The sequence below is a fragment of the Prionailurus viverrinus genome, chromosome B2 (genome assembly GCF_022837055.1).
Source record: "Prionailurus viverrinus isolate Anna chromosome B2, UM_Priviv_1.0, whole genome shotgun sequence".
NCBI classification, from domain to species: domain Eukaryota; kingdom Metazoa; phylum Chordata; class Mammalia; order Carnivora; family Felidae; genus Prionailurus; species Prionailurus viverrinus.
This window is the reverse complement of record NC_062565.1, coordinates 44490820-44515382: the sequence shown is the minus strand read 5'-3', so window position 1 is coordinate 44515382 and position 24563 is coordinate 44490820. Positions and strand designations below refer to the sequence as shown.

Here is a 24563-nt window from a genome sequence, read left to right as displayed (position 1 = left end):
GAGCCTGGAGCCTGTTTCCCATTCTGTGTCTCCCTCTCTCTCTGCCCCTCCCCCGTTCAAGCTCTGTCTCTCTGTCCCAAAAATAAATAAACGTTGAAAAAAAAAAATACACGTATCATCAAGCCGGTGCCCCTCACTCTTATGGGTCCTATGACTCTTCCCACACTGATCTCTGCCTCTCTCTGGCCTCACCTTGTACCTCTCTCCTCCATGTCTTCATGCCTCGGCCGGCTGGGTTTCCTTCAGTTCCTCGAACTCCTCATGTTCTCTGTCCATTCCAATGATTCCCTCTACCTAGAATGTTTTTTCTGCTCTTTTTTACCTGGCTAAGTCCTACCCATTCTTCAAAACTCAATTCTGAAGTCCATTGTCCATGGAGGTATTCTTAATCTCCAGGCCTAGGCTGTATGCCCTTGCTATATCTTGCCATAGCACCTTGCACTTTTCCTCTACCACTCATCACTTCCAGTTTTTTATTCAGTGTTTGGCCTTATCAAACCAGCAGCTCTGGCACTAGAGCAGGGGGTGAGACTCTTCTGTTCATCCCCCCAAACCAGGCATTGAGTACAGGGCTTTGCATGGAGTAGGTGCTCAATAAATATTATCATATTGTGTAAAGTATTGATTGTTTGAATTTCTAAATGCACGACTCAGTCTTTCAAATATGTTCCAACTTACAAAGTCCTTGAGTACCCTGTGTTTATTATATATGTTGTTACTTGAATAAGTCTCACACTACATCTTTGTTCACCTCCATAAAAAATAACATCCAGACCTAATAAAAATGACATAAGGCTTTCTTACGAAGCAGAGCTTTGTGGTGATAAGTATTAATGGATAATGCAACATTTGCCATCAAAGTAACAAAAATTTGTTTGAAACAGTAACATTTCCATAGGAATGGTCTCTAGCATAAAATCTTTATACCTGTCCCAAACTACAGTACTTTGACTAAATAGACCACTAAAGGTTTTTAAATTGCAGAAAAACCCTCTCCTCTGGCTTTATAACAACAGAATATCAACTTATTTATTTCTGGATGTAACTGAATTATTTTACTTTATTCTACCAAGAAAGGTAACAGGACTCTGAGAAGAGGTAAAAAGAAAACAAAAAAAGATATAAAAAAGAGAAAGAATTGTGGTTTAGGGGCAGAGCCATGCTAAAAACCAAAAGAGAAAGGGGAACATATTTACAGATTAAAAGCAATTTAAGTACAAAGAAAACAAAAACAAAGGAAAAACCTGACGTTACCATTCTCAGCCAAGACGGTAAAAAGCCTTTATATAGACTCATGAATCCTTCTCCTTGAACAGCCTGAATCAAGCAGTCAGTTGATGATTTATACAAAAGTCCCCTAAAAAGGAAAGAAGACAGTTCTACTAAATTTCTTGTGTGTAAATGGATGTGTAAAGAAAACGTAAATAAAAAATAGTCTAAGCAAACGTACTCTAATGAAACTTAAATATTTTCTGCTAGCTTAGAACAAATAATATTTGTAGTTCAGTATATATAAATCACCTCTTTTGAGTTTAAAGGTATTTTCTTTAGATGTCTAAGGCTGACTCTTCTGATTCATCCCACCCTTAGTCTTATACTTAGAATTCGCTCTACCTGATCTCTTCCAGAGAGAATATAGTGTTTTATATCAAATCAAATTCTCCGTGTTACCTGTAAGTCATAAGCTTCTGAAGAAAGTGCTCTGTAAATTCTCAGCAGAGTATATTTTCATAAACTCTTTGAAAACAATAAAATCACAATAAATACCTTGTGTCTAAATAATATGATCATTAAATTAGTTTATAGCCTCAAATGCACAGTATTTTTCCATCAGACAAAGAGCAAGTAATTACATACAAACAGTTTGCTGGTTGAACACACGAACACACGTATTCATTTCTAACAAGAATAAATGCAGGGAAACATCTTAAAGAAACATTATTATTACAGACATTCGAACACGTGAATAGTGAAGACTTTCTATCTACCTTCCTTGTTTATCTCGTGGTTGATTCATTATTCGGCTTTTGATGACATCAGCAGGTGTTCCCAGAATAGAAGCTACCAGGCCAGAACATAAACTGTAAATACAAAGAAATGAATTTGAAAGATAATAAACATAGGGGTTTCTAAATTTTGAGAAAGGGAAATTTGATATGTAGACAGAAAGAATGTATGTGTCATTGTATTATTCTTCATAATGATCTTCGTTTACCTTAAAGTCAATGCTTAATGAATTCACTAAAGAGGTAGAAAAAAGAAAAACTAAAAATAATGTCCAGTCAACAAGTATACACGGAACACCTGCTGGTGGCAGGCACTCTTCTAGGCAGTGGGGAAGACACACCCGGTCCTGTCCCTGAGGCACTTAGTTGGGAAGAGGCAGAGAGGAAATGAATAATTTCAGATGCAGGTAAGTGCAATAAAAAAAAAAAAAAAATGGGCCAGTGTGCTAGGGAGTAACTGGGTGACAGGCAGCCGGGGAGAGGCTCTGGGGCAGCAGCAGAACCGAGACCTGAATGGTGAGAAGCATCCGTGTGAAGACACGGAGGAAGAATGTTGTGGGCAAGAGGAACAGCCCAGGAGAAGCCGTGAGTCAGAAAGTGCCCTTGGTGTGCTTAACGGCCAGAAGGCGGCCAGCATGGCTATGGCGTCCTGAAGGAGGGAGGCCAGCCATGTGAAAGACTAAAGAAGCAGGCAGAGATCAGCCCATGAAGGTTATTTAAGGAGTCTGATTTTATCCTAGATATGAAAGGAAGTCATCGAGAGGATCGGAAGCAAGGGAATCACCTACTTTGGTTAATAGTTAACAAGAAAAAGTTCACTCTGACCACTGTTTAAGCCTCACTTCACTAAGCTGTTTGATTTGAATATAATAACCTTACCTTTTCCCGCCAGCCTAAAGGATCTTTCTAAAATACAAGTCTAACTATGTCATTTTTCCCTACTTAGAGGCATCTAAGACTCGTTCCCTATTACCTGATTTAGCTTCTACACTGGCTGCCGCACACATTACTCCAAAATCACATCCCTCTTTGCCCATTGTGCTCTAACAACATAACTAAGTGTAGTTCTCTCTACTCCCCATACTATGTAACACCTCCGTGTCTTCAGTTCTTCCATTTGGAATGTCCTGCACCCCCATCTAGTAGGAAAATTCCTGTTTTTCCTTGAATCTATGTTCAGGCATAAGGGCTAGGAAGTTTAGGCTTATCCCTTCTTCCTTTATCCACCAAGGCTAATCACTCCTTCTTGAAAATGGCGTGTCAGTTACTCAGAAAAGACAAAATGGATGTGGTCAGCCTACTGCAGAGTAAATCAAGATTCTGAGAAGATACTGAGAAGTTAATCAAGAGACTGAGAAGTGAAGAAACCACCAGCAGTTCATTATATATGTGGGCACGAGAGGCAATTACAGAGCATGAGCATCCACACACTGAAAACCCATGAACTTCTTGAAACTTTTCCATGAGAAAGACATACGATGAGTAAAAGGGTGGTTGACCTGAGTCATAGAGAATGGAAGTCCCATGTCCCAGAAGCCGAATCCGCAGACTGGGATCCTGGCAGTAAGCGTAACGGCTTATAAACATAAACAGCCAATGGAAAGCTGGAAAGGAAAACCGTGGAAAACTTTTAGGTCCTTCCAGGACATCAAATACCTCACAAAGACAGGGACCACTGGCTTCTGTGCCAAGGCTTTTGAAATCTCTGAAGGCTCTATGGCAGGAAGTTGAAGCTACCTTAGGAATTTTCATATTCTCTCTCACTCTAGGAATTACCCAGACTCTGTCTCCCTCTTTCCAGCCAGGATTTATAATTCAAAGGAGAAAATTACTTTAGAAATACTTGAATTTGAGAGAAGGAAATCATAGAACCTATTTCATATTACAGCAAATGACCCAACTGTATGTCATGTACGTACAGCCTATTTCATATACTACAGCAAATGACCTAATAACTCTCTTGCGTCTCTGTCCACATAACAGCCACTGTCTATGTGGGAAGAGCTCTTGTTTCACCATATGCTTTCCAGTAGGTGCACACAACTGCTCTTTTCATATTCTTTCCTATTAGTTCAGATTCTTTGAAAGCTTAATACCATCAGTTTTAATACACCTTCATATTTTCACACAGAAAATCTTAACTAACACCTAAGGATATAGTGTGCTTTGGCTAGACTTCTTTAAAAAAATAAACATTGAAAGAGCAAGTAATGTGTTAAAGAGGCCTCAAATAAGATGGTATCTGGGGTCAAAATGAAAAGTTAGGGCAATAAAAGGAACATGGATTTTGCTCAAGCTACTTGCACTGAAATGGACGTTGCTGCTTTTTGCCATTGGCCTTTATCGCTCCTTGCTAGTAATACCCCCAGATGAAGCCCAGGCCACAGCTGAAGTGATAATGGACAGAAAGTGACCGGGTGAGTCTTCTCCAGAAGGCCCAATGGCTATCTGCAAGACCAGTGTCAGATATTCCATCAGCACTGTTTCAGAGAAAGTGATCCTCTCAAGGATGAACTAAATAATCATGCTCATGTACCATCTTCACAGAGAGTAAACTAGCCAGTTTTACCTCTCAATAGCCTCATGATTTGAAAAGAAGGAAAAAGGCATGCCTGGGTGGTTCAGTCAGGTAAGAGTCCAGCTCTTGGTTTCGGCTCAGGTCGTGATCTCACGGTTCTTGAGACTGAGCCCCACTTTGGTCAGAAAGCAGAGCCTGATCAGAGCCTGCTTGGGATTCCCTCTCCCTCTTCTCTCTCTCTCTCTCTCTCTCTCTCTCTCTCTCTCTCTCTCTCCCCCTCCCTCCCTCCCACTCAATCCTCTCAAAAAAAAAAATTAAAAAAATAAGAAAAAAAAAGATTATTCTGGCCTTTCTGTTCTTTATCATCGCCTGACCATTAATTCAACTCTCCACTGTTCCTCTGCTTTCTTTATTAAACATAACTTGTCACCTGCTTTCTCACCTGACTAAAATCCTGACTTGTCTTTTACTGTTCCTGCTCTACCCTGGGAGAGGTACTTTTACTTACACCATTTTTAAAAATTGTGGTTAAATACACACAGCACAAAATTTACCATTTTGACCATTTTTTTTAAAATTTTTTTTTCAACGTTTATTTATTTTTGGGACAGAGAGAGACAGAGCATGAACGGGGGAGGGGCAGAGAGAGAGGGAGACACAGAATCGGAAACAGGCTCCAGGCTCTGAGCCATCAGCCCAGAGCCCGACGCGGGGCTCGAACTCACGGACCGCGAGATCGTGACCTGGCTGAAGTCGGACGCTTAACCGACTGCACCACCCAGGCTCCCCCATTTTGACCATTTTTAAGTGCGCAGTTCAGTGCTTATACCATTTTTATTTATATCAAACTCATTTTTCCCTCGGTGTCGATGGCTCATATAAAGCTCTCTGATTGTACAGCTGCAGTCCCCTTCAAGCCTCCATGAGCATTCATTTTATTCTATGACACAGTATCCAGAACTTCCAGATCACACAGCACTGTTTACTTACTTAGAGTTCATGGTTAGCAAATTTTGAGCTGCCTCATATACCACACATATTCATATCAACCCATTAAAAAACCTGATCTGGTGGGTAGAGCTCAAAAATGTACCAAATGCCCTAAAAACTGAATGAGAGAATTCATTTTCCTAAAACCCGAATTAGAGAATAATCAGACTATGTTATTTCAGATTAGGGCTGGAATATATATAGCTGAAAATCTTATGTCTTTCCAAAAAAGACAGACCTGTTTGGTGGAGTAGTATACGGTAGGAAGATTTACACTCGCTGGGAAATCCATGGTTCTTTGGTTAGAAGTGTGGTACTTCAGAAACCATTTGGATAGAAAGACAATGAAAAGGAAAGAGTGGCAATATCAGTGTAGGACCCCAGGACAGATCTGAATATCCTGCTCCTAGAGTAGATCATAACACTGGAACACACAGTGTCTTGAAAGATGAGAGAGTCTCACAAGATGACCTGACTAGGTCGAAATGGGAGACGAACGACTCCTGGGCAGAGTGAACAGCATGAACAAAGACAGTGCAGGAAAGATGGTAAGGGTGGGTACAGATGTAATGCATATGTGTACAAGGATGGAAGTAAGAAGCAGAAGGAAGCTGAAATCCTGAGTTTCCTCTGAAAGAGGAGGCCAGACTATTGGCTGCAGAAAGTATGGTGTAGCTTGGGAACACATGTGGGTGAGAATTTGGAATGGAAAGGATGGTAAGCAAAGACATATACAGAGATTGCCCTAGTAGCACTAAGGATAACACTTATATTTAAAGTGGAGGAATAAAGAAAAGCTACTCAAGGAATATTAAGGTGAATCTGAAATGAGGAATGACTTCTATCTCTATATCTCCAAATGTCATTGGTTTGACACTATTAATATACTTTTGGGGTTCTTTAAATGGCATAAAGGGTCCTGGAATTTGGACACATGATCAGAAGCTAAATAAAATCATTATAATGTTCAGGATACTAGATATTTATAAAGTAACCACTCCAATGGATAATTTGAAATTGTGTTGCAAAGAGATTAAGGTACTGCTCCTTCCTGGAGTGTTCTACTTCCTGTCTCTGTCAAGACTCCAGCCCTTCAAAACACTTAGCTAATCCTGTCTTCTTTATAGGCCCCTCCAGATGGTTACTTTTTTCTTCCTCTTCGAATGCTACAGTAAGTAGTCACTTTCTTTCAGCATTTACCTTATGTTGTTTTTAAATTTTTTTTTTTAACGTTTTTATTTATTTTTGGGACAGAGAGAGACAGAGCATGTACGGGGGAGGGGCAGAGAGAGAGGAGACACAGAATCGGAAACAGGCTCCAGGCTCTGAGCCATCAGCCCAGAGCCTGATGCGGGGCTCGAACTCACGGACCGCGAGATCGTGACCTGGCTGAAGTCGGACGCTTAACCGACTGTGCCACCCAGGCGCCCCTTGTTGTTTTTATACTTGTCTTGCTTTCCCCTCGGTCAACTTCTTGCAAAGGAGCCTGGGTTACCTTCTGTACCCACTGCAGAGCCCTGCAGGTGCCTTTATCAAAAAGATGCTCAAACATATCTGTGGGACTGAATTTGAGAACTGAATCACCAGAATCTGACCCCAGGAGGGTCCCATCAAGGTGCAAATATTCGGGAAGGTTTAATATGAAACATTCTGCACCTCTGTCTCTCCCCCGTTTTAACTGCAACTATTTTTTTTTAATTTTAATAATCTATCTTTTAATGTATTTTTTTTACATTTATTTATTTTTGATAGAGAGAGACAGAGAACAGTGGGGGAGGGGCAGAGAGAGAGGGAGACACAGAATCCAAAGCAGGCTCCAGGCTCCGAGCTGTCAGCACAGAGCCCGACGCGGGGCTCAAACTCACAAACTGCGAGATGATGAACTGAGCCGAAGTCGGACACTCAACCGACTGAGCCACCCAGGCGCCCCAATAATCTATTTATTTTTAAATTTACATCCAAGTTAGTCAGCATATAGTGCAACAATGATTTCAGGAGTAGATTCCTTAACGCCCCTTACCCATTTAGCCCATCCTCCCTCCCACAACCCCTCCAGCAACCCTGTTTGTGCTCTGTATTTAAGAGTCTCTTATGTTTTGTCCCCCTCCCTGTTTTTATATTATTTTCGCTTCCCTTCCCGTATGTTCACCTGTTTTGTATCTTAAAGTCATCATATGAGTGAAGCCATGAGATATTTGTCTTTTCTCTGACTAATTTCACTTAGCATAGTAACTGCAACTATCTTTAAGAAAATTGTCCTTTGTAAAGAAAATCTGTCCTTTGTATTATCACCTTACTCTAAGGGTAATATCACTAGATTCTCAATCAAAAGAGACAGAAGGTTAGAATTGATGCCAAATATGCAAGGAAAGTGACACACAAAAAAATCAATCAAACTAAAATAATCACTTACCTTGATAAACCATGAGTCGTGATATTGTCCTCAAGTGGTGTATTCAGTACCAAATAGTGTTTCACTGTATCATAAGTGGTTAAATCTGGCAATTAAAAAGAAAAAGAAGGCTGGAATATTCATTCATTGGACAACAAATGTCTTTCATGTTGTGAATATGTTCGGCTGGGGGCGGGAATGAAAGACACCATTATTGTTCTCAAGCAGAGGAAAGCAAGCCACGGATGGAGGGGGAGGAGAAGAGGAAGAGAGACAGACACTCAATTATATCGTTTGAACATCTGAATCCAGCTAAGCATAAAGTCAGCTCAACTGGTGGCCTTTCTCAGTATTTGAGCTGATAAATTCCTTTTTTTAATCCTAATTTAAGTTGAGTTGCAATTCTGTCACTTATAATAAAAGGTCCTATTACTCTCTGTTAAGCTTTTTATGTTTTTTTTTTCTTTCCTAATGACAATGCAGAGCTGTTAAAGAGCTTTAAACAGGGCAGTGGTATCTCACAACACTGGAGTCTTATAAAGATTACCTACAGTGAAGCACAGGGAAGTGAACTGTAAAGAGGCAAGAATGGATAGATGCATTTGATCATTCACTAGATGTGTGAGCATCTACCATGTGGTAGGCATTATTCTAGACGCTGGGGAAAAGAGCCGTGGACAAACCGAACAAAATTCTCATTCTTTGTTGAGGGATGAACAATGAACAAAGAAGTAAACCACATGGCATCTCAGATACAAATAACCAATAAGGCCAAGCAAGGGGGATAAGACGACCAGAGGGTGGAGAAGAAGAACGTATATCAATTTTAAAGATGGTGATCAGAGAAGGCTTCTTAATAACATCTGAGCAGCAGCCTAAAGAAAACATGAGAAAACAGACCTTGGAGATAATCTAAGAGAAAGTGTTCCAGGAAAAACAACAGTATGCATTATACCCCTGAGGTGACAGTCAGCTTCGTGCGTTAGAGGAACAGCAAGAATACTGGTCTAACAGGAGCAAGTGTCAGAGAAGTACGAGTCCAGAGGTGGAGAGCAACAGAAGCCAAGGGAGGGTTTTGAGCAGAGCAGTGAACTGATCTAAGCTATTCTTTACAAGGACTACTCTGCTTATTTGGCTGTGAGGAGACTATAGGGAGACAAGGCAGATGAGACATGAGACGATTGCATTTATTCTGGGAAGAGATGATGATGGTTTGGACAAGGGAGTTGTGGAGCGCTGGTCAGATTCAGGACAAGTTTTTTTTTTGTTTTGTTTTGTTTTTTTTAATTTAATTTTTTTTCAACGTTTATTTATTTTTGGGACAGAGAGAGACAGAGCATGAACGGGGGAGGGGCAGAGAGAGAGGGAGACACAGAATGGGAAACAGGCTCCAGGCTCTGAGCCATCAGCCCAGAGCCCGACGCGGGGCTCGACCTCCCGGACCGCGAGATCGTGACCTGGCTGAAGTCGGACGCTTAACCGACTGTGCCACCCCGGCGCCCCCAGGACAAGTTTTAAAGGCAGAATCAACAGGATTAGCCAGCAGACTGTATATAGAGAGAAGGAAAGGGATCAAAGAGGACTATAACATTTTGGGTTTAAACACTCTGTCTGTCAGCAGGGCTGACATTTTTGGAGATGGTGAAAATGAGAACTGGCCAATTTAAAATGTTTTAAGTAAGATGATGGATTGGTGACCTTGATGGGAGCACTTTCAGATGCAAGGTGGCACACAATGGCTGTAGGGTGGATATGGGGAGACCAGTCTGGAGGCTTTTGTAGTGATCCAGTAAGGGAAGATAAATTATACTTGGACAAAGGAGTGGCTCCTTGGACAAGAAGAAGTAGGTGGATGTGAGATTTAGCTAGGAGACAGAAGTGGCTGGACTTGAAGTGAAAGGAAAGAGACAAAAATCATGCTTAGGTTTCTGCGTTGGTCAGATGAGAAGGTGATTTTATCATATTCTGAGATTGGGAAGAATGGAGAAGGAAGTGGTTTGATAATGAGTGTGGTTTGGACACAAAGCAATGTATTTGAGAAAACCTAAGTGAACATTCTGAGTAAATAACTGGGAACCTAGGAGAGGAATCTGAGCTACAAGAGATTTTGAAGCATCGAATTGAGAAACTACAATCAGACAAGATTCCTGGTAACCAAAATATCCACAAGTATGATACAGTAGACATGGATGGACTGAAATGGCAAAATAATAATAATAAAAAAACAGATTTGCTTTCTTTGAGGTTTATGTGATATGTTCCTACACCCCTCAAAAAGGCTATCTGTTAATTTCCTAGAATCATATAATTTTGGTCTTAGAAATGGTTCTTTCATTCATTAATTCATTCATCAACTGTTTAGTGACTACATGTAAGGGACTAGGAAAATAATGATAAATAAAACATGGTCCTTGCCTTCAGAGAACTCATAATCTAGTGGAGATAAACATATACTAGAAAGCAATGGAATGAGGTACAAGCAATAACAGAGATAGCACCGGGAACTTCAGAAACACATGAAAGGACATCTAACACAACATGGCTAGGGCAGGGTGGTTGTGGGGTTCAGGAAAATTACATGGTGGAGAGACACTTCAGCTGGTGCTAAGTGATCTGCAGGAGGAAACTAGATAGAAGAGAGGGAAGAACAAAGTATGAGGTGAAGAACAGTGTGATACGTGTAGGCAGTGGAACCTTCTAGTCTGTGACTCTCTACTTCATTCTTTACTCCTCCATCAATGAATTGCTCAATTCCCCGAAGCACCAGTTGGATTGTGCAGACTTTCTGTGTTATGTGATGAAATTTCCACTTTGTTCTGTGAGGGATGAGAAGCCAGTGAAGGGTTTTAAGGGTCCCAGTACCATGTTCAGATGTGTATTTTAGATAAATCCCTCTGGGTATTGGGTACAAATAATGAGGACAAAGAATGACATCTGCTGGATGGCTGTGTCAGTGCTCTAGCTATGTGGCTTTGACGGTGAGTGTTGTAAAAATGGTGGTTTTAAGGACACTATGGTGTTATGTATTGGGGGGGGGGACACTTTTAAGAAATATTTAGAAGACAGAAGCAATTAGTGACTGAATATCAAAGGTGAGGGACAGGATGAGTTAAGGAAATGTTCAGGCTTCCAGCCTGGGGTGCCTGGCTGCACAAGCTGGGTTATACAGCAGTAGGAGCAGAGTTACTGGGGGAACGATTTGGACAGTCTGGATAGAGTGATTACCACATGGTTACATGTGCCACTTTGAGTCTTAGAGGAGGGTGTAGGTGGAGAGGAGACCTCAGAAATTATTTAGTCTTAATATCCTTATTGTCACAATTTGCTTGTTTTAGGAAATCCTTTTCATAGATCACCATGGAGAAAAGTAAAAATGCTCTAGGGAAAATATTCAATTAAAATATTAACAACATAAAATAAGACTGTTGCCAATATACATTACTAAAACTAATAAAAAAAAATTTCATTTTCCCCAATGTAAGTGCTTAACCTTACGGTGATCAAGGCAGTATGACTTCTCAGAATTCAATAAAGTTTCCATTACCTCCCATATTCACCAGTGCTGCTCTTTGTATATTGGGTACCCAGCCTGCCCAAAGCCCACGTATTCCTCCTTCAGATAAGATTTTTGCAAATGCATGATGCACACCACGAAATCTAAAGGAAAAATAATAATTAAACATGAAAATTCTATGCATTTCTGTGCATGGAATGCAGCTGGATGAGCTTTGCCTATAGCTGTTATGATTTGGAGTAAAATAACATCTTAATTATCCAGAATTGTTAGAAATTAAAGCAATCCATGTAAGTCAATTTCCAAAAAAAAACCCATTTTTTTTTTAGGGAAAAAAAGCTGACATTTGACTTAAACATTTTTTTACTGAAGTCTTTATCAACTCTCATCCTCTTCTCAGATTATTAAGCAGGTTAAAATTCCTTTCTTGATATTTAGCCATCAACGCACATATTAAATCCAGGAGGGAAGCTATCAAATGTCTGGGTTCATTTTACTAGTACTACGTGAGACCTGCAAATTTTGTAATTTCACCAAATAATGTTACAAAATCAATCGCCAAAGATTCTCAGAAAGGAAATGGCATTTTTAGCCCAAAGAGTAGGGAGGGTAATGTCATAATAAGAGTTCTTAAAATTGAGTACTTATGGCTTTATACAAATTTACTATCCTATCCTGATTTTGCTCTTGTTTATGGTACACAAGTAAAAAATGAGGCTGAACCATGAATCAAATCTGGAAACCTCTGTTATAAAATAAAAGTCTGGGTTTTATATAGTCAGAAATACCTGGAGTTGTTCCATGCCTCCTTTACCATTACTAGCTGAGTGGCTTTTACTTAGGCATTACATTCCCTAAGTCTCAGCAAAAAGATAGTATGACATATTTACTGGGCATGCATAACGGCTCTTATGCTACATGGGAAGTGATACTCACAAATGATGACCCTCGTAGCTAAAATCTGTTGTGCACTTATTAAGCACAAGACTTTTTATATACATAAGATAAATTTTATTCCTGAAAACTCTATGAAATATGTATTAATATTTCAATTTCCATCTGAGGAAACTGAGGCTCAGAGAGGTTAAGGAACTTGACTAGGGTTGGAGCTAAAAGGTGGCATGGGGCGCCTGGGTGGCGCAGTCGGTTGGGCGTCCGACTTCAGCCAGGTCACGATCTCGCGGTCCGTGAGTTCGAGCCCCGCGTCGGGCTCTGGGCTGACGGCTCAGAGCCTGGAGCCTGTTTCCGATTCTGTGTCTCCCTCTCTCTCTGCCCCTCCCCCATTCATGCTCTGTCTCTCTCTGTCCCAAAAATAAAAAAAAAAAAAAAAAAAAAAAAAAAAAAAAAAAAAAAAAAAAAAAAAAAAAAAAAAAAAAAAAAAAAAGGTGGCAAAGGCTGGATATGAATCCCAGGATGTGTGACCCCACGGTTGATGTTCTGTACATGAAATGTTTTACTACTACATCAAACCAAAAATTTCTAACAGTGGAGACAAGGGGGAAAAATTGAGGAGATTAGTTAAAAAGTCAGATTTTTCTGGATCCCAATAATTCTCTCCATATATCCAACCATGGCAACATAGCTGTGCCCTGCTGCTTAGTAATTAACTCAAAGTTGTTACAAGACAATCAAATGGGCCCTGGGATTCTGTAAACTGCTCGGTTAAGTCAGAGTGGTACCCTTTTGTCCTCTGTGGTGGGTGTCCTCTCTCTGTCTGCAGGGCTCAAGGGGGATGTGGACTGCCAAGCCCAACCTCATTTTTCACGGAGCCAGCTGGAGGAGGGGCTGAATGGAGAGCAGTGGTCAGTGGTGGGCTCTCGAAGGGGCCGCCAAAGCCTCCTTCCCCTCTGGCCCAGTCACAGACCTGCAGTGTTCAGAGGAGCAGTCCAAGGCATCCTGCACTTTTCCTCTTTTCTGAGAGAGGTCTATCAATCTCTAAGGTTTTGCCCTTTTTCCAGGGAAACAGTCCAAGTGGTGTTTTCATAAATTATTTAACATAAAACCTTTGAAGAAAGGCAGACTTTAATAATGTAGAGTAATGCCATAGGAGAATTTTATATCACAAAGTCAAAATGAAAACCCTCCTTCAACTTGGGGAAAAGAGACGGAACAGAATTAGGGAAGTGGAAAGAACTTGCAAGGTCAGTCTTGCTATTTCCCTTCTTTCAGGGAGAAAGGGAATGAAACCTAGCTTTTAGACATGGATGAGCCAGGCAATCTGTCATGCAAACCTTCTGATATTAACCTTTTCAAAGATGAAAAAACAGAGACGAGGAGTGCTAAGTGACCTCCACAGCACTAACCCATAATGGCAAAACTGGGATTCACACTAGGGCAAATTTTAGTGATCAGACGCTATATCAAAAGCTGTAGCAGGAGACAAGTCTAGCTGACTTGGCTGGGAAAAGCAGCTAAGAGCTACGCACGCATAGAATTTGTCTGGTAGAGAACACGTGCACCTTAACATGCAAAGAAATGATCCATGTTAGCTCTCCTCTTAATGAATGTATCTTCCCAGCTGAAAAAGTCAGAATTAATGTCTCTACTGCACAGTGGATTGCAAAAATGCATAAATCATTAGGTAAGTGTTCAAAGTATGATGGGGGAGAGGAAAGGTATCAGTTAATTGGAGAACTTACCGCAAAGGCTTCCCTTCAAGTTTCCTTTTTCCTTCCATTTGCATCTGAACCTTCACTAGATCAGTTGGGTTGGCTAAAAATTGGCCAACAACACCAGCCATCATACCTCCAATCACTGACTTCCTAATTATGAAAGGAGATACATTTTTAATAGTTTCTATGAATTTCACAAATTTTGTAGTGAACAGTACCAAGCTGGTACAGCCCCTGCATAGGAGACTTCAGACAAAGCGCAGAAAACGAGAGACCCAAACAAATCACAGGGGAAGGCAGATGGTTTGTCTGTTTACTGAAGGGAGGGTTAAAGGACTAGAAGGAGTTGAAATTCAAATCTGGTTTCAGGGGCCTTCCATAGCCTGAAATTCAAAGGAAGGGCAGTTGCTTCAAAGACATAAATACGTGAACTGACCATTTAATCGTTGCTTAATTCTGACCACAGGGAAATAAAAATAGCATAGATGTAATCAGTCTAACAGACAGAAGCTGGTCAAATTTTGTAAACTACTATTTTAGTAGTTGCAAAGTTAAAGGGGTTTGAAAACTTTCCTCTCTTTGAAGAAGCTCTCTCTGTCCCTAGACTTTCTTCTCCTCACCTCCCAAAGCCAATAGCGATCATGTCTAGACTACTGCACTTAAACATGCTTTACCTTTTCTTAGGAGACAGGGGGTATTTTCTTTCCTTTTACTCTAAAACAGTATTAGAAGAGGTACAAATGGGTATAGAGTAAAAAGGGTCCCTATCACCAGTTCCCCTCCTCTGAAATAATCACAATTGCTAGTTTCTTATGGTGTCCTGGACATAACAGTAATGCATTCACTGAATGCTTATTATGTCAGGCACTGTTCTAAGCATGTTTAAAAACATCATTTCATTCTTATGTCAAACCTATGATATTAGTACAGCTGTTACGTTCTCTTCACAGATAAGGAAACTGAGACATAAAAGCAGTTAAATGATAACTCAAATCACACAACTAGTAATCAAAGAAATTAATTAGAATTATCTTTTAGCCATTTCATTAAGCTATTAATGGGAATATAAGTTATTATATTATATATTATATATAAGTGAGTGGAACATATATATTATATATAAGTGAGTGGAACAGCCAAGATATAACGCCAGGAAGTCTGAGTGCAGACCACCCAGTCTTTTTTTTTTTTTTTATGTTTATTTATTTTTGAGAGAGAGAGAGAGAGAGAGAGAGAGAGACAGACAGACACAGAGTGCAAGCAGGGAAGGGACAAGAGGGGGGCGGGGGACACAGAATCCGAAGCGGCTCCAGGCTCTGAGCTGTCAGCACAGAGCCTGATGTGGGGCTTGAATCCATGAACTGTGAGATCATGACCTGAGCTAAAGTAGGACACTTAACCGACTGAGCCACCCAGGAGCCCCTGGACCACAGAGTCTTAAGCACTAAGTTACAACTGACAGTGTACACACAAACATGTATGTATAAATACTCCTATTGAAAGGCATAAATGTAGAATGCCAGGCTGTATGCTGTTTCACACGTTGATTTTTCCCTAATAATATCTTTTAAGATATATTTTTCCTAATACTGTATCTCAAAGGTTATCAATTCATACAGAGCTGCCTCGTTTAAAAAGATTGTTTCATAGCATCCCACTTTATGGACACACCACAATTTATTTGAACGGTGTAATGTTTAAAAAATTTGAAGATTTACAGGATGTTTGATAGGCCCTGCCAAATTATCTTCCATAGACTTTATATCAATCTCCACTGCCACCAGTGGCCTACCAGAGTGCCTGGTTCTCACGATCATGAACATGGTACACCATAATTGTCTTTCTCTGTGAGAATCTCATAACCATGGCCTCCTTGGTAATTGTGACGTAATTGTAATTCTTTAGGCATCTGTCTCTATTACTGTGTGCTCAGTGATGGCAGGGACTGTATCTTTTTCATTACAATAGCCTCAGTATTAAATACAGAACTGGCATGCCATGATCATTCAATAAATACTTACTGACTGAATTAATTGTTCGGACTGGGTCAAAGGACATCAAGCCCATCCACCCTGAGAGGTGACTTCATAGTGAAATATTTCCTTTGAACCCCTTATCTATATCTTTCTCTGCTGGGGGGGGGGGTGATTACAAAATGCAAGGACTATTAATCTATTCTGTCACTAGTTCTGGGAAAGCAATTAGTGTAACTTAGTACATTACACTTTTTAAAAAACAGAGCCAACAGATTTCATCTGGAAGGTGAAATTCTGCTTATTGCCCTTTCCTTACAGTTGTGACTTCGACTTTTTTTTTAGGCCAGGAAAGATATTATTACAGACATCATTATTGGTTAGTCATATAAAACTTACCTCAGTCTTTCAAAGCTCTGCATTATGCTTTTCTGTATAAATATATCAAAATTTACCCACTTCCCAATTGATATTTACTTTTTTTATTATTTTATTTTTTTTAGATTTTTTTAACGTTTATTTATTATTACTGAGAGACAGAGAGACACAGAGCGTAGCAGGGGAGGGGTAGAGAGAGGGGAAGAACAGAATCTGAAGTAGGCTCCAGATTCTGAGCTGTCAGCACAGAGCCTAACACGGGGCTTGAACTCAGAAACTGCGAGATCAAGACCTGAGCCGAAGTCGGTCATCTAACCAACTGAGCCACCTGGGTGCCCCGATATTTACTTTTTTAAAAAAATTACTAAATGGGTGATGGGCATTCAGGAGGGCACTTCTTGGAATGAGCACTGGGTGCTATATGTAAACGATGAGTCACTAAATTCTACTCCTGCAATCAACGCTACACTATATGTTAACTAACTTGAATTTAAAATTTAAAAGTATATCTAATTAAAAAAGGAAAAAAATACTATTATCAACACTGCTACAGTCGATATCTTTGTGTGTGTGTGTGTTTATGCATTGGTACAAGTATTTCTGAATGTGATTATATCATAAAGGAAGAGTTGCTGGGTCAAAGGATTACACATTTAAACATTTTAACAGAAATTTTATTCTCAAAAAAAAATTCTCTAATAACTTATATTCCCATTAATAGCTTAATGTAATGGCTAAAAGATAAAAATTTTGATTAATTGCTTTGATTACTGGTGAGGTTGAACACTTTACATGTTTAACAAACACATAGTTTTCCCTTTGTGAATTTTGCCTGTTGATATCATTTCCCTATTTTTCTTTGTGTTTTTATGTTTTTAATTTATTTATATTTAATTTATTTATAATAACCTATTTTTCTGTTTCTGTTATAAACACTCTAAGTGATATGCACTTACATACATTATCTCATCTAATCGTACAAACACAAAAGCCTGATGGTAGGTATTAGTTCTACAGCTAAGAAAACTGAAGATAAAAACGATCAAGTAATTTAATCAGCTTACATATATACTAGTAGAGCAGGAATTTTTGAGCCTCTCTCTGTCTGACTCGAAAGCTCTTTTCTCAGTAGAAAGAGGCATAAAGGAGGTGCTCTGTAAGAGTTCTTTTAACATTAAAATATTAAATAATACATATAAAACCTTAATATACATATGTACATGTTTGTTTTATGCTGTATGCAGTAAACGCTCAATTACTTGAATTTACATTGTAATTATTCTTTATTTTAAGCCTATGACAAGGCAGTTGTGGCATAAATGTACAATTTTATATGTATCTGATGGGTAAACATGAAAGCCTCGGGGGCAAGAGCACAGACTATTTTCAAAACAAAACTTACCAAAGAGGATAATGCTTATCTTCACTTTTGCCAAACACAACTTCACGGAGATGTTCATAAGTGACCATGCGCCCTCCAGAGTACACTGTGTAAAACAGATCATTTAAAACGTGAATTCGGCTACATGTTTAATAAGACAAGAGGACATTTTGACCTGAGCTAGTGGATCTCTTTAGCTGTGTCTTTCCCTCATGCGCCCTATGCTTCAAACACGTGGGTTTTTCTTGATGTTGCTCTAAATGTGGCATGCATCAAGCCTCAGGCCTTCTCACAGGCTGGCTGATCTTTCTTGAATGGATTCTCCCTTCTCTGCTTTGCTAACTCCTCCTAGTCCTCCAAGATTCAGTTCAAAGAACATGTTGTCTAAAAAGTGCTCTGTTCTAGACTGCCGTTGCACCTGCCATGCTTCTCCTCTTTTCTCCCAGAACTACCCAGGCATACATCTAATAGGACTTTTATCACATTAATTGGAGATTAACTTGGCTTTTTTGCTTATCTTTCCATCAGACCGTGAGCTTTTCAGGGCAGGCTTTGTGTGTTTTCATTACTCTGTGTGCCCTCTCAAGGACAGAGCTTGGTACACAGCAGGGATTTTCCTTGAACAAACATGCATTAACTTCATCAGATGACTTATTATATTAAGGTAATTTTTCACTCAAGTATCAAACATATGACATGAATCTTAACTGGAAAGCCATATATGATGATCAACAAAATACAAATGAAAAGAAATCAGAACAATCATGGGAAGCAAAGGAGAAAATTAAAAAAAAAAAGAATGGAAAATAAAAATCATTAAAATCAGTACATGGTATTCACAGAGAGCACTTTTCGTGATATTTCAGGAAGTCTGATCAAGGTCAATGTATGCAAAACTATACGAAGCACCAAAACACCAACAGTCTCTGTACATACTTCTGGATAGCTCTTGAAGAATACACTCTTAACTTACTCATCTGAAGAACTGAAACTTTAAAAATAATAAGCTGGTGAATATTAAGTCTGGACACTTTTCTGGTCAAAGGTCCCTACATATTTGAGGAAATATTATGAATGTAGAGGAGTAAAATGCCATGTCTGTCCTACCTCCTTTGAAACCAAGTTTTACGTTCTCCCGTCCACAAGCTGAAAACCCAACAACTATTATGTTTGTGAGTGCCACTTTAGAAGCAGGGCAGAAAAGCATCTTCACTGGCTATGACATAGTTACAACTATTTTCCTGGAAGAATGACTGAAGGCCCACACAGGTAGTTAGGTAGCCTTGGAAACTGAGGCAAAAATCAGCTGCACTGCAATTACTCCATTGCCAGAATAGGATTAGTCATCCTTGTTTTCTTTCAGAGTTACCTAGTCTGTGATATATGGGACAGAGACTAGCGAGATTTGGCATTTAAGTCAAATAAGTTTTAATTTGCAAAGAACACGAAAAATTTAAATTTTGTGTTTTAAAGTTTCCAAAGTAGAGAAATGTATCGATTATTCATTTCTTTTCTTAAAAATCTTCAAATGTGGGGTGCCTGGGTAGCTCGGTCAGTTAAGTGTCTGACTTCGGCTCAGGTCATGATCTCGCGGTTCGAGCCCTACCATGGGCTCTGTGCTGACAGCTCAGGGCCTGAAGCCTGCTTCAGATTCTGTGTCTCCCTCTCTCTGCCCCTCTCCTCTTCATGCTCTCTCTCTCTCTCAAAAATAAATAAACATTAAAAACATCTCAAACATGTAGAAGTAGAGAAAATGACTCCCTCTATATCCTTGAGATTGATCAATTGCTAACTAACATTTTTGCCATATTTGACTCATTTTTTTCTTTCTTTTTTTAAATTTTATTTTTTTATTTTTTAAAATTTATATCCAAATTCGTTAGCATCTAGTGCAACAATGATTTCAGGAGTAGATTCCTTAGTGCCCCTTACCCATTTAGCCCATCCCCCCTCCCACAACCCCTCCCGTAACCCTCAGTTTGTTCTCCATATTTATGACTCATTTTTTCCTTAAAGTCCATTACAGACATCATGACAGTTCATCCCTAAATACTTGTATGTGCATTTCTAAAAATTTAAGGTGATTGTTCCTTAATTGCCTTAAACTGGTAGTCAATTTTCTTCTTAAGAGAATATATATTCATTTATCACATTAATAGGAAAAAAGCTACTGGTTTTTGGACATGGCTAAACACAAAAGCAGAGGACACAAACACAGCACTCGTAACAAACTTACCAGATGGAATCAAGATAAATACCTACGTGTCTGTAAATGGCAGGTGTCACTCCTTGCCAAAGCTTTAGGAAGCCTTCTTCTTGAACAATCCCTAGGGCTGTGCGCACCATGCCCCTATAGGGAGCAGACTCTCTTGCACCGTCTCCCAACCGAGCAAGAGCCGCTTCTCCTTGCATTTGGAGTCGAGTTTTTGTGAGATCGAGGGGAAAGGTTGCTAACAAAGAAAAACAAAATGAGGGGGAAACCCGCAACATTCAGAGAAACCAACAAAAATTCTAAAATTCTAAAGTCATAGGTCTAATATTTTAGTCACTACAAGAGGGGCGGTTCTCAAATTTTAGAGTACATTAGAATCAGCCGGGGAAATTGTGAAAAAGTACTTATTTCCCAGCCCCATGCTTATGGATTCTCAGTAGGTTGATGGGGGTTTAGAAATCAGCTGATTCTTATGCACTCCCAAATTTAAGAATCATTGTCCCAGATTACCCCCCAGATCACTGGGGGTGGGGGGTAAGTGACAAGATTTGGGCTTTTTTTACTCAGAAATTTCAGCCTAAAATATACTTCAGTCCTTAATTTTTGCTTTCCCATAGGATTAACTTCAGATATTCATATTCTGTGATGCCCCCTTGACTGCAACCATGATTAGGGCACAATGTGACTTTTAGAATACTATACTACTTATGACAGGTTCCTAATAAATGCAGGTGAGCTGAATTCTATAATTTCATGGGTGATGCTCACTGACCCCAAGTTTGAGATATGGAAGATGTAATACAGAGTTTATAATGTTGTCTTTTTATACAAGGGCAGCATGCTCAATATACTTTCGATTAAGGCACACACTGAATCGTTTTTCCAGCACTAAGTTTTATGTATGGCCTCCTCACAAGTACCCACTGTACTTGAAAACAATTTTTCTAATAATTACATTTTGAATTCAAGCTAGACATTTTACCTTGAAACGATGAAGCTAACTGGCCCACATTAGGAAGATCAAGCTCATAACTTTATAGGCATAATGTCTTGAATAACTTAACCAGATTCAGAGAAGCTCATGCACATTATTGACATTACATGAGTCTTTTCAATGACCACCGCCTGACACAAAACCATAGTTACGCTTTTTCTAAGAGAAGACAGTAGGGGGGAAGGGAATATTAAATCTTACCACTGGTCTTTGGAAAAAATATCTTGGTGATAGTTCCCCTAAAACAGAAGTCGTTTGCATGAAGAGAATTTAAGCCATGCTTTCTTAACATATGAGCCCCGAAAAGTCTTATGATATGGGCACGTCTATACCATGTGCCTCTCAAAATAATTTTCGTTTACTTGCTGGTTACTTAAATAACGCTTCAGGTTCCGATCCTAAATTGTTTTGTACTCAAACCATCTCATACTCTGATTTCCCCACCTCTCATGCCCAGCCCCCACACCATTCTCCACAAATTTTTAACAAAAGGAAGGGTTCTGTGCCAAAGCCATTGGTCACAGGGGGAAACTATCAAGTTAAAAAACAAACCAGCAAACAAACGAAGTGCAAATACCTAATTCAGCAATCTGATTTTGCATGTTTTAAAAAGCCGATGAAGTGTGTCTCAGTAAAGGCAATGAATAACAAAAATTTCCCATCAGCTTTAGAAAAGAATGAAGAAAACATAGAGGGTCCAAAGGGCAAGAGTGGAGGAGCATAAAGGGCAAAACAACAGACGGTGCTGGCTCTGTAGGAAATACAAAATAATACAAACACCATTTTACAAGAGGACAAACTACCATTGCTTAATGGTAACACATCAAAGCTGTTGTTCCCCCCTCCCCCCGCAACAGGCAAGAAAATGAAAGGGTATTCTTAAAATGCACAGAGAAGGCTTCAGAGGGAACACATAGGCACTCCGCTTACAAAATCCTTGGAAAGAACGCCACCTGCTCATGCAAGGGCATCCGAATTCTCTCCAGGTGGTCTCGAGTTTTCTCTGACTTGCTTATGCATATGTAACTGTCCATCTTCTACGCTCTTATGGTACTTGATATCTTCATTATTAATAATTACCACAATGGAACTGTCTGTCTCTGCATGTGTCCCCACCCGCCTGTAAGGTCAGGGTTGAGTCTTTTAAGCTCTATCACCACAGTCTAGTATTGTAGCTATTATGATAATGTTGCAATTAATAAGTGCCCCACTTTGGACTTAGCATTTGACTTCTCAGAATCCTGCAAGGTAAACACAGTATAGATGAGCTAAGCTCAAGGAGGACAACTGACGGATGTTGAGTAGACGATCCGTAAGTGACAGGTTAATAACGTAAGTCCCACAAGTTGGTTCCACAACTTGGACCCAAAAGACAATGATCTAGTGAAGCTATGTAAGAATATGAATCAGATGATCTCAGTGAGGATGCAAAGTGGATTGTGTTTTTATTAGAAGGTCATCCTCGCGGAAGGGAAAAGGATTCCTACAGAGGAATGACCGCTCATGAAGCTTCCAAGAGTAGACACTCAGGCACAATGGCACACCTCTGAGGGAGACGAAATTGTTAGGAAAAGACCTTGGTGACCTCCAGTCCTCCTCGCAAGGCCGGCCTTGCCCCCGCCCTGCCACATCTGCCAGGCAGGTGTGCAAGAAGAGGGCGCAACCCAGCCGGCCGAACACCCCCGTGCCCCTCACCCCCACCCCCAGCGCGGCACCTCGACGACTCGCGGGGGAGGCCCAGGCGGGGGCGGCCGGGTACCTAGCTCGGCCACGGTAGCCGCGCAGCCCGACAGAAGGAACTTGCTCGCCCGGGGCCATCTCTGGGCGAGCGGCAAAAGCCTCTCCTCATCCTCTGGAACCGACATTCAGCAGCAAGACAGGACGACAATGCACCCCTTCTGGCCGGCGCCCCGCGCCGCGGCTGGCCTGCCCCTCTGCCAGGGCGGCCCGTCCTCAAGCGGCGAGCGGCGGGCCGGGGACCATTTCCCTCGCTCGGCTCAGTCAGGCGGCCCCGCGAACCTGCAGCCTTCCTAGCAGCCCCGGCTGCAGCGGTCCACCGGACTGAGAGCAGAACAACAACGCGAAGCCCACGAGGCTTCTGGGAAATGTAGTCCGCCGAGCTGCGCGCCTCTTGGGCGCCATTCTCCAATTGGCCGGGAGCGAAGCTCCCTCCGCGCCGCCGGCCCCGGTCTCCATGGCAACGGCGCAAGTTCGCCCCGCCCTCCGCCCCGCCTCACCCGCGCCCGTTCGGTCCAGCCCCAGCGTTTGGTCCGGAGTGGCCAGGGCAGGAAAGACAAGTGGAGGTGGGAGGAGGGAGCGATGCTGCAAAAGTCATCTAAAAATTGGGGCGGGGAAAAGAGGCTACAGTTTAGAAGGCAGACAAACTGCGGAAGTTGTAGCAGACAAGTTGGCAGGTCCAGTAGGTGCACCCTCCCAAGAGGGAATGAGCAAGTGCCACGGCGGCAGGATTTTTACCTTCTCTGTTTGTGGAAGGCGCTAGACAAAAACATGGAACTAATTTCCCCAACAGTGATTATAATCCTGGGTTTCCTTGCTCTTTTATTATTCTTTCAGCGGAAGAATTTGCGTGGACCCCCGTGCATAAGGGGCTGGATTCCTTGGATTGGAGCTGGATTTGAGTTTGGGAAAGCCCCTCTAGAATTTATAGAGAAAGCAAGAATCAAGGTATGTGGCCTTAGCAGGTGGGGTTTGCGGAGGAGGTAATGTTTTCTTTTTTATTTTCTTTCCCGGGTTCTCAAATGCAATACTAGAATACGGAGAACATACCTAGATCCACAGATAAAGACGATCCTTACTCAACTATTGACAGCTATTCCTTATGCAAGATTTTTCGAAATAGATTTTTATCGATTAGGAACAGATTTTTATCAGCTCGTAGCTGCCCTTTTGGAAGTAGATACATAATTTATAAATGCTAGTTACTTCACCGTAGTTTAAAAGTTCTAAGTGTATACACATTAGCTAACAACTTGCAATAATTCAGAAAGACAGAAGTGAAATACAGTTAAATTAAATTTATGAAAACGTGTAGTAAATGCGTGTCCGAACTGAGATTAACACCAGGCTGCTGTAAAAATTGCTTACAAACGGTCTTTTCAAATTTAGCCTGCGCTGTATTTTCAGCTGGTGTTCTTATTTGATGATGATGAGATCCATTTTCACTGCATACTAAGATTAGTAATGTTGTTGTACGAGACGTTTTTGTCCTTAAAATAGCTTTTAAATACAGTGTATCTTTCAAAAACAGGATATAAGTTACTGCCAACTTTTTCCCTTTATTGCTACCAGTGCTTCAGGGTGCATTGCTGTATGTGTGTCGTGTGGTTGTGCTGTTGGCACTTATCCAGTTGTTTCCTCAGAATAAATTCCTAAAAGTGGAAGTGCCTAGTCCAGTGACATAAATATTTAAATTGTTTATATTATTGTGTTACCCTTGCAAAAAAAAATGTAACAATATACACCTTTTCCTTTGAGTGTTCGGGATTGCCTACCTCCTCATATTCTAGCCCACTCTAGATACCATAATTATTGAGAGCCAGATATAGGAAAAATGATATCTTAAAAGAATGTTT

At 40.5% G+C, this 24563-nt stretch overlaps 2 protein-coding genes across 9 annotated transcripts in view; one reads left to right on the top strand and one right to left on the bottom strand.

The window, feature by feature from the left end:
- Positions 1-23023, bottom strand: part of SLC25A27 (solute carrier family 25 member 27) — a 29105-nt gene extending 6082 nt beyond the window's left edge. For 2 of the 6 annotated variants that reach the window (XM_047860277.1, XM_047860276.1), the window contains exons 1-8: positions 22730-23023; positions 20023-20214; positions 17786-17870; positions 14060-14182; positions 11451-11563; positions 7928-8012; positions 1989-2081; positions 1255-1357 (exon numbers count right to left, since the gene is read on the bottom strand). In XM_047860277.1, the coding sequence (XP_047716233.1) occupies positions 1255-1357; positions 1989-2081; positions 7928-8012; positions 11451-11563; positions 14060-14182; positions 17786-17870; positions 20023-20214; positions 22730-22835 (900 nt within the window). In that variant the 5' untranslated portion in view covers positions 22836-23023. Of the gene's footprint in view, positions 1-115; positions 1358-1671; positions 1738-1988; positions 2082-7927; positions 8013-11450; positions 11564-14059; positions 14183-17785; positions 17871-20022; positions 20215-22685 lie in introns of those variants that run through there. The other 4 variants (XR_007152441.1, XM_047860278.1, XM_047860275.1 and 1 more) reach the window with 4 other exon arrangements.
- A 163-nt stretch (positions 23024-23186) lies between these two features.
- LOC125166328 (24-hydroxycholesterol 7-alpha-hydroxylase) overlaps positions 23187-24563 on the top strand; it is a 95189-nt gene continuing 93812 nt past the window's right edge. The window contains exons 1-2 of one of the 3 annotated variants that reach the window (XM_047860206.1): positions 23187-23273; positions 23545-23655. Coding sequence is in view for 2 of the 3 variants with exons in the window: in XM_047860207.1 (XP_047716163.1) it covers positions 23479-23655 (177 nt within the window). In the remaining variant the exon portion in view is untranslated. Of the gene's footprint in view, positions 23274-23303; positions 23656-24563 lie in introns of those variants that run through there. The other 2 variants (XM_047860207.1, XM_047860205.1) reach the window with 2 other exon arrangements.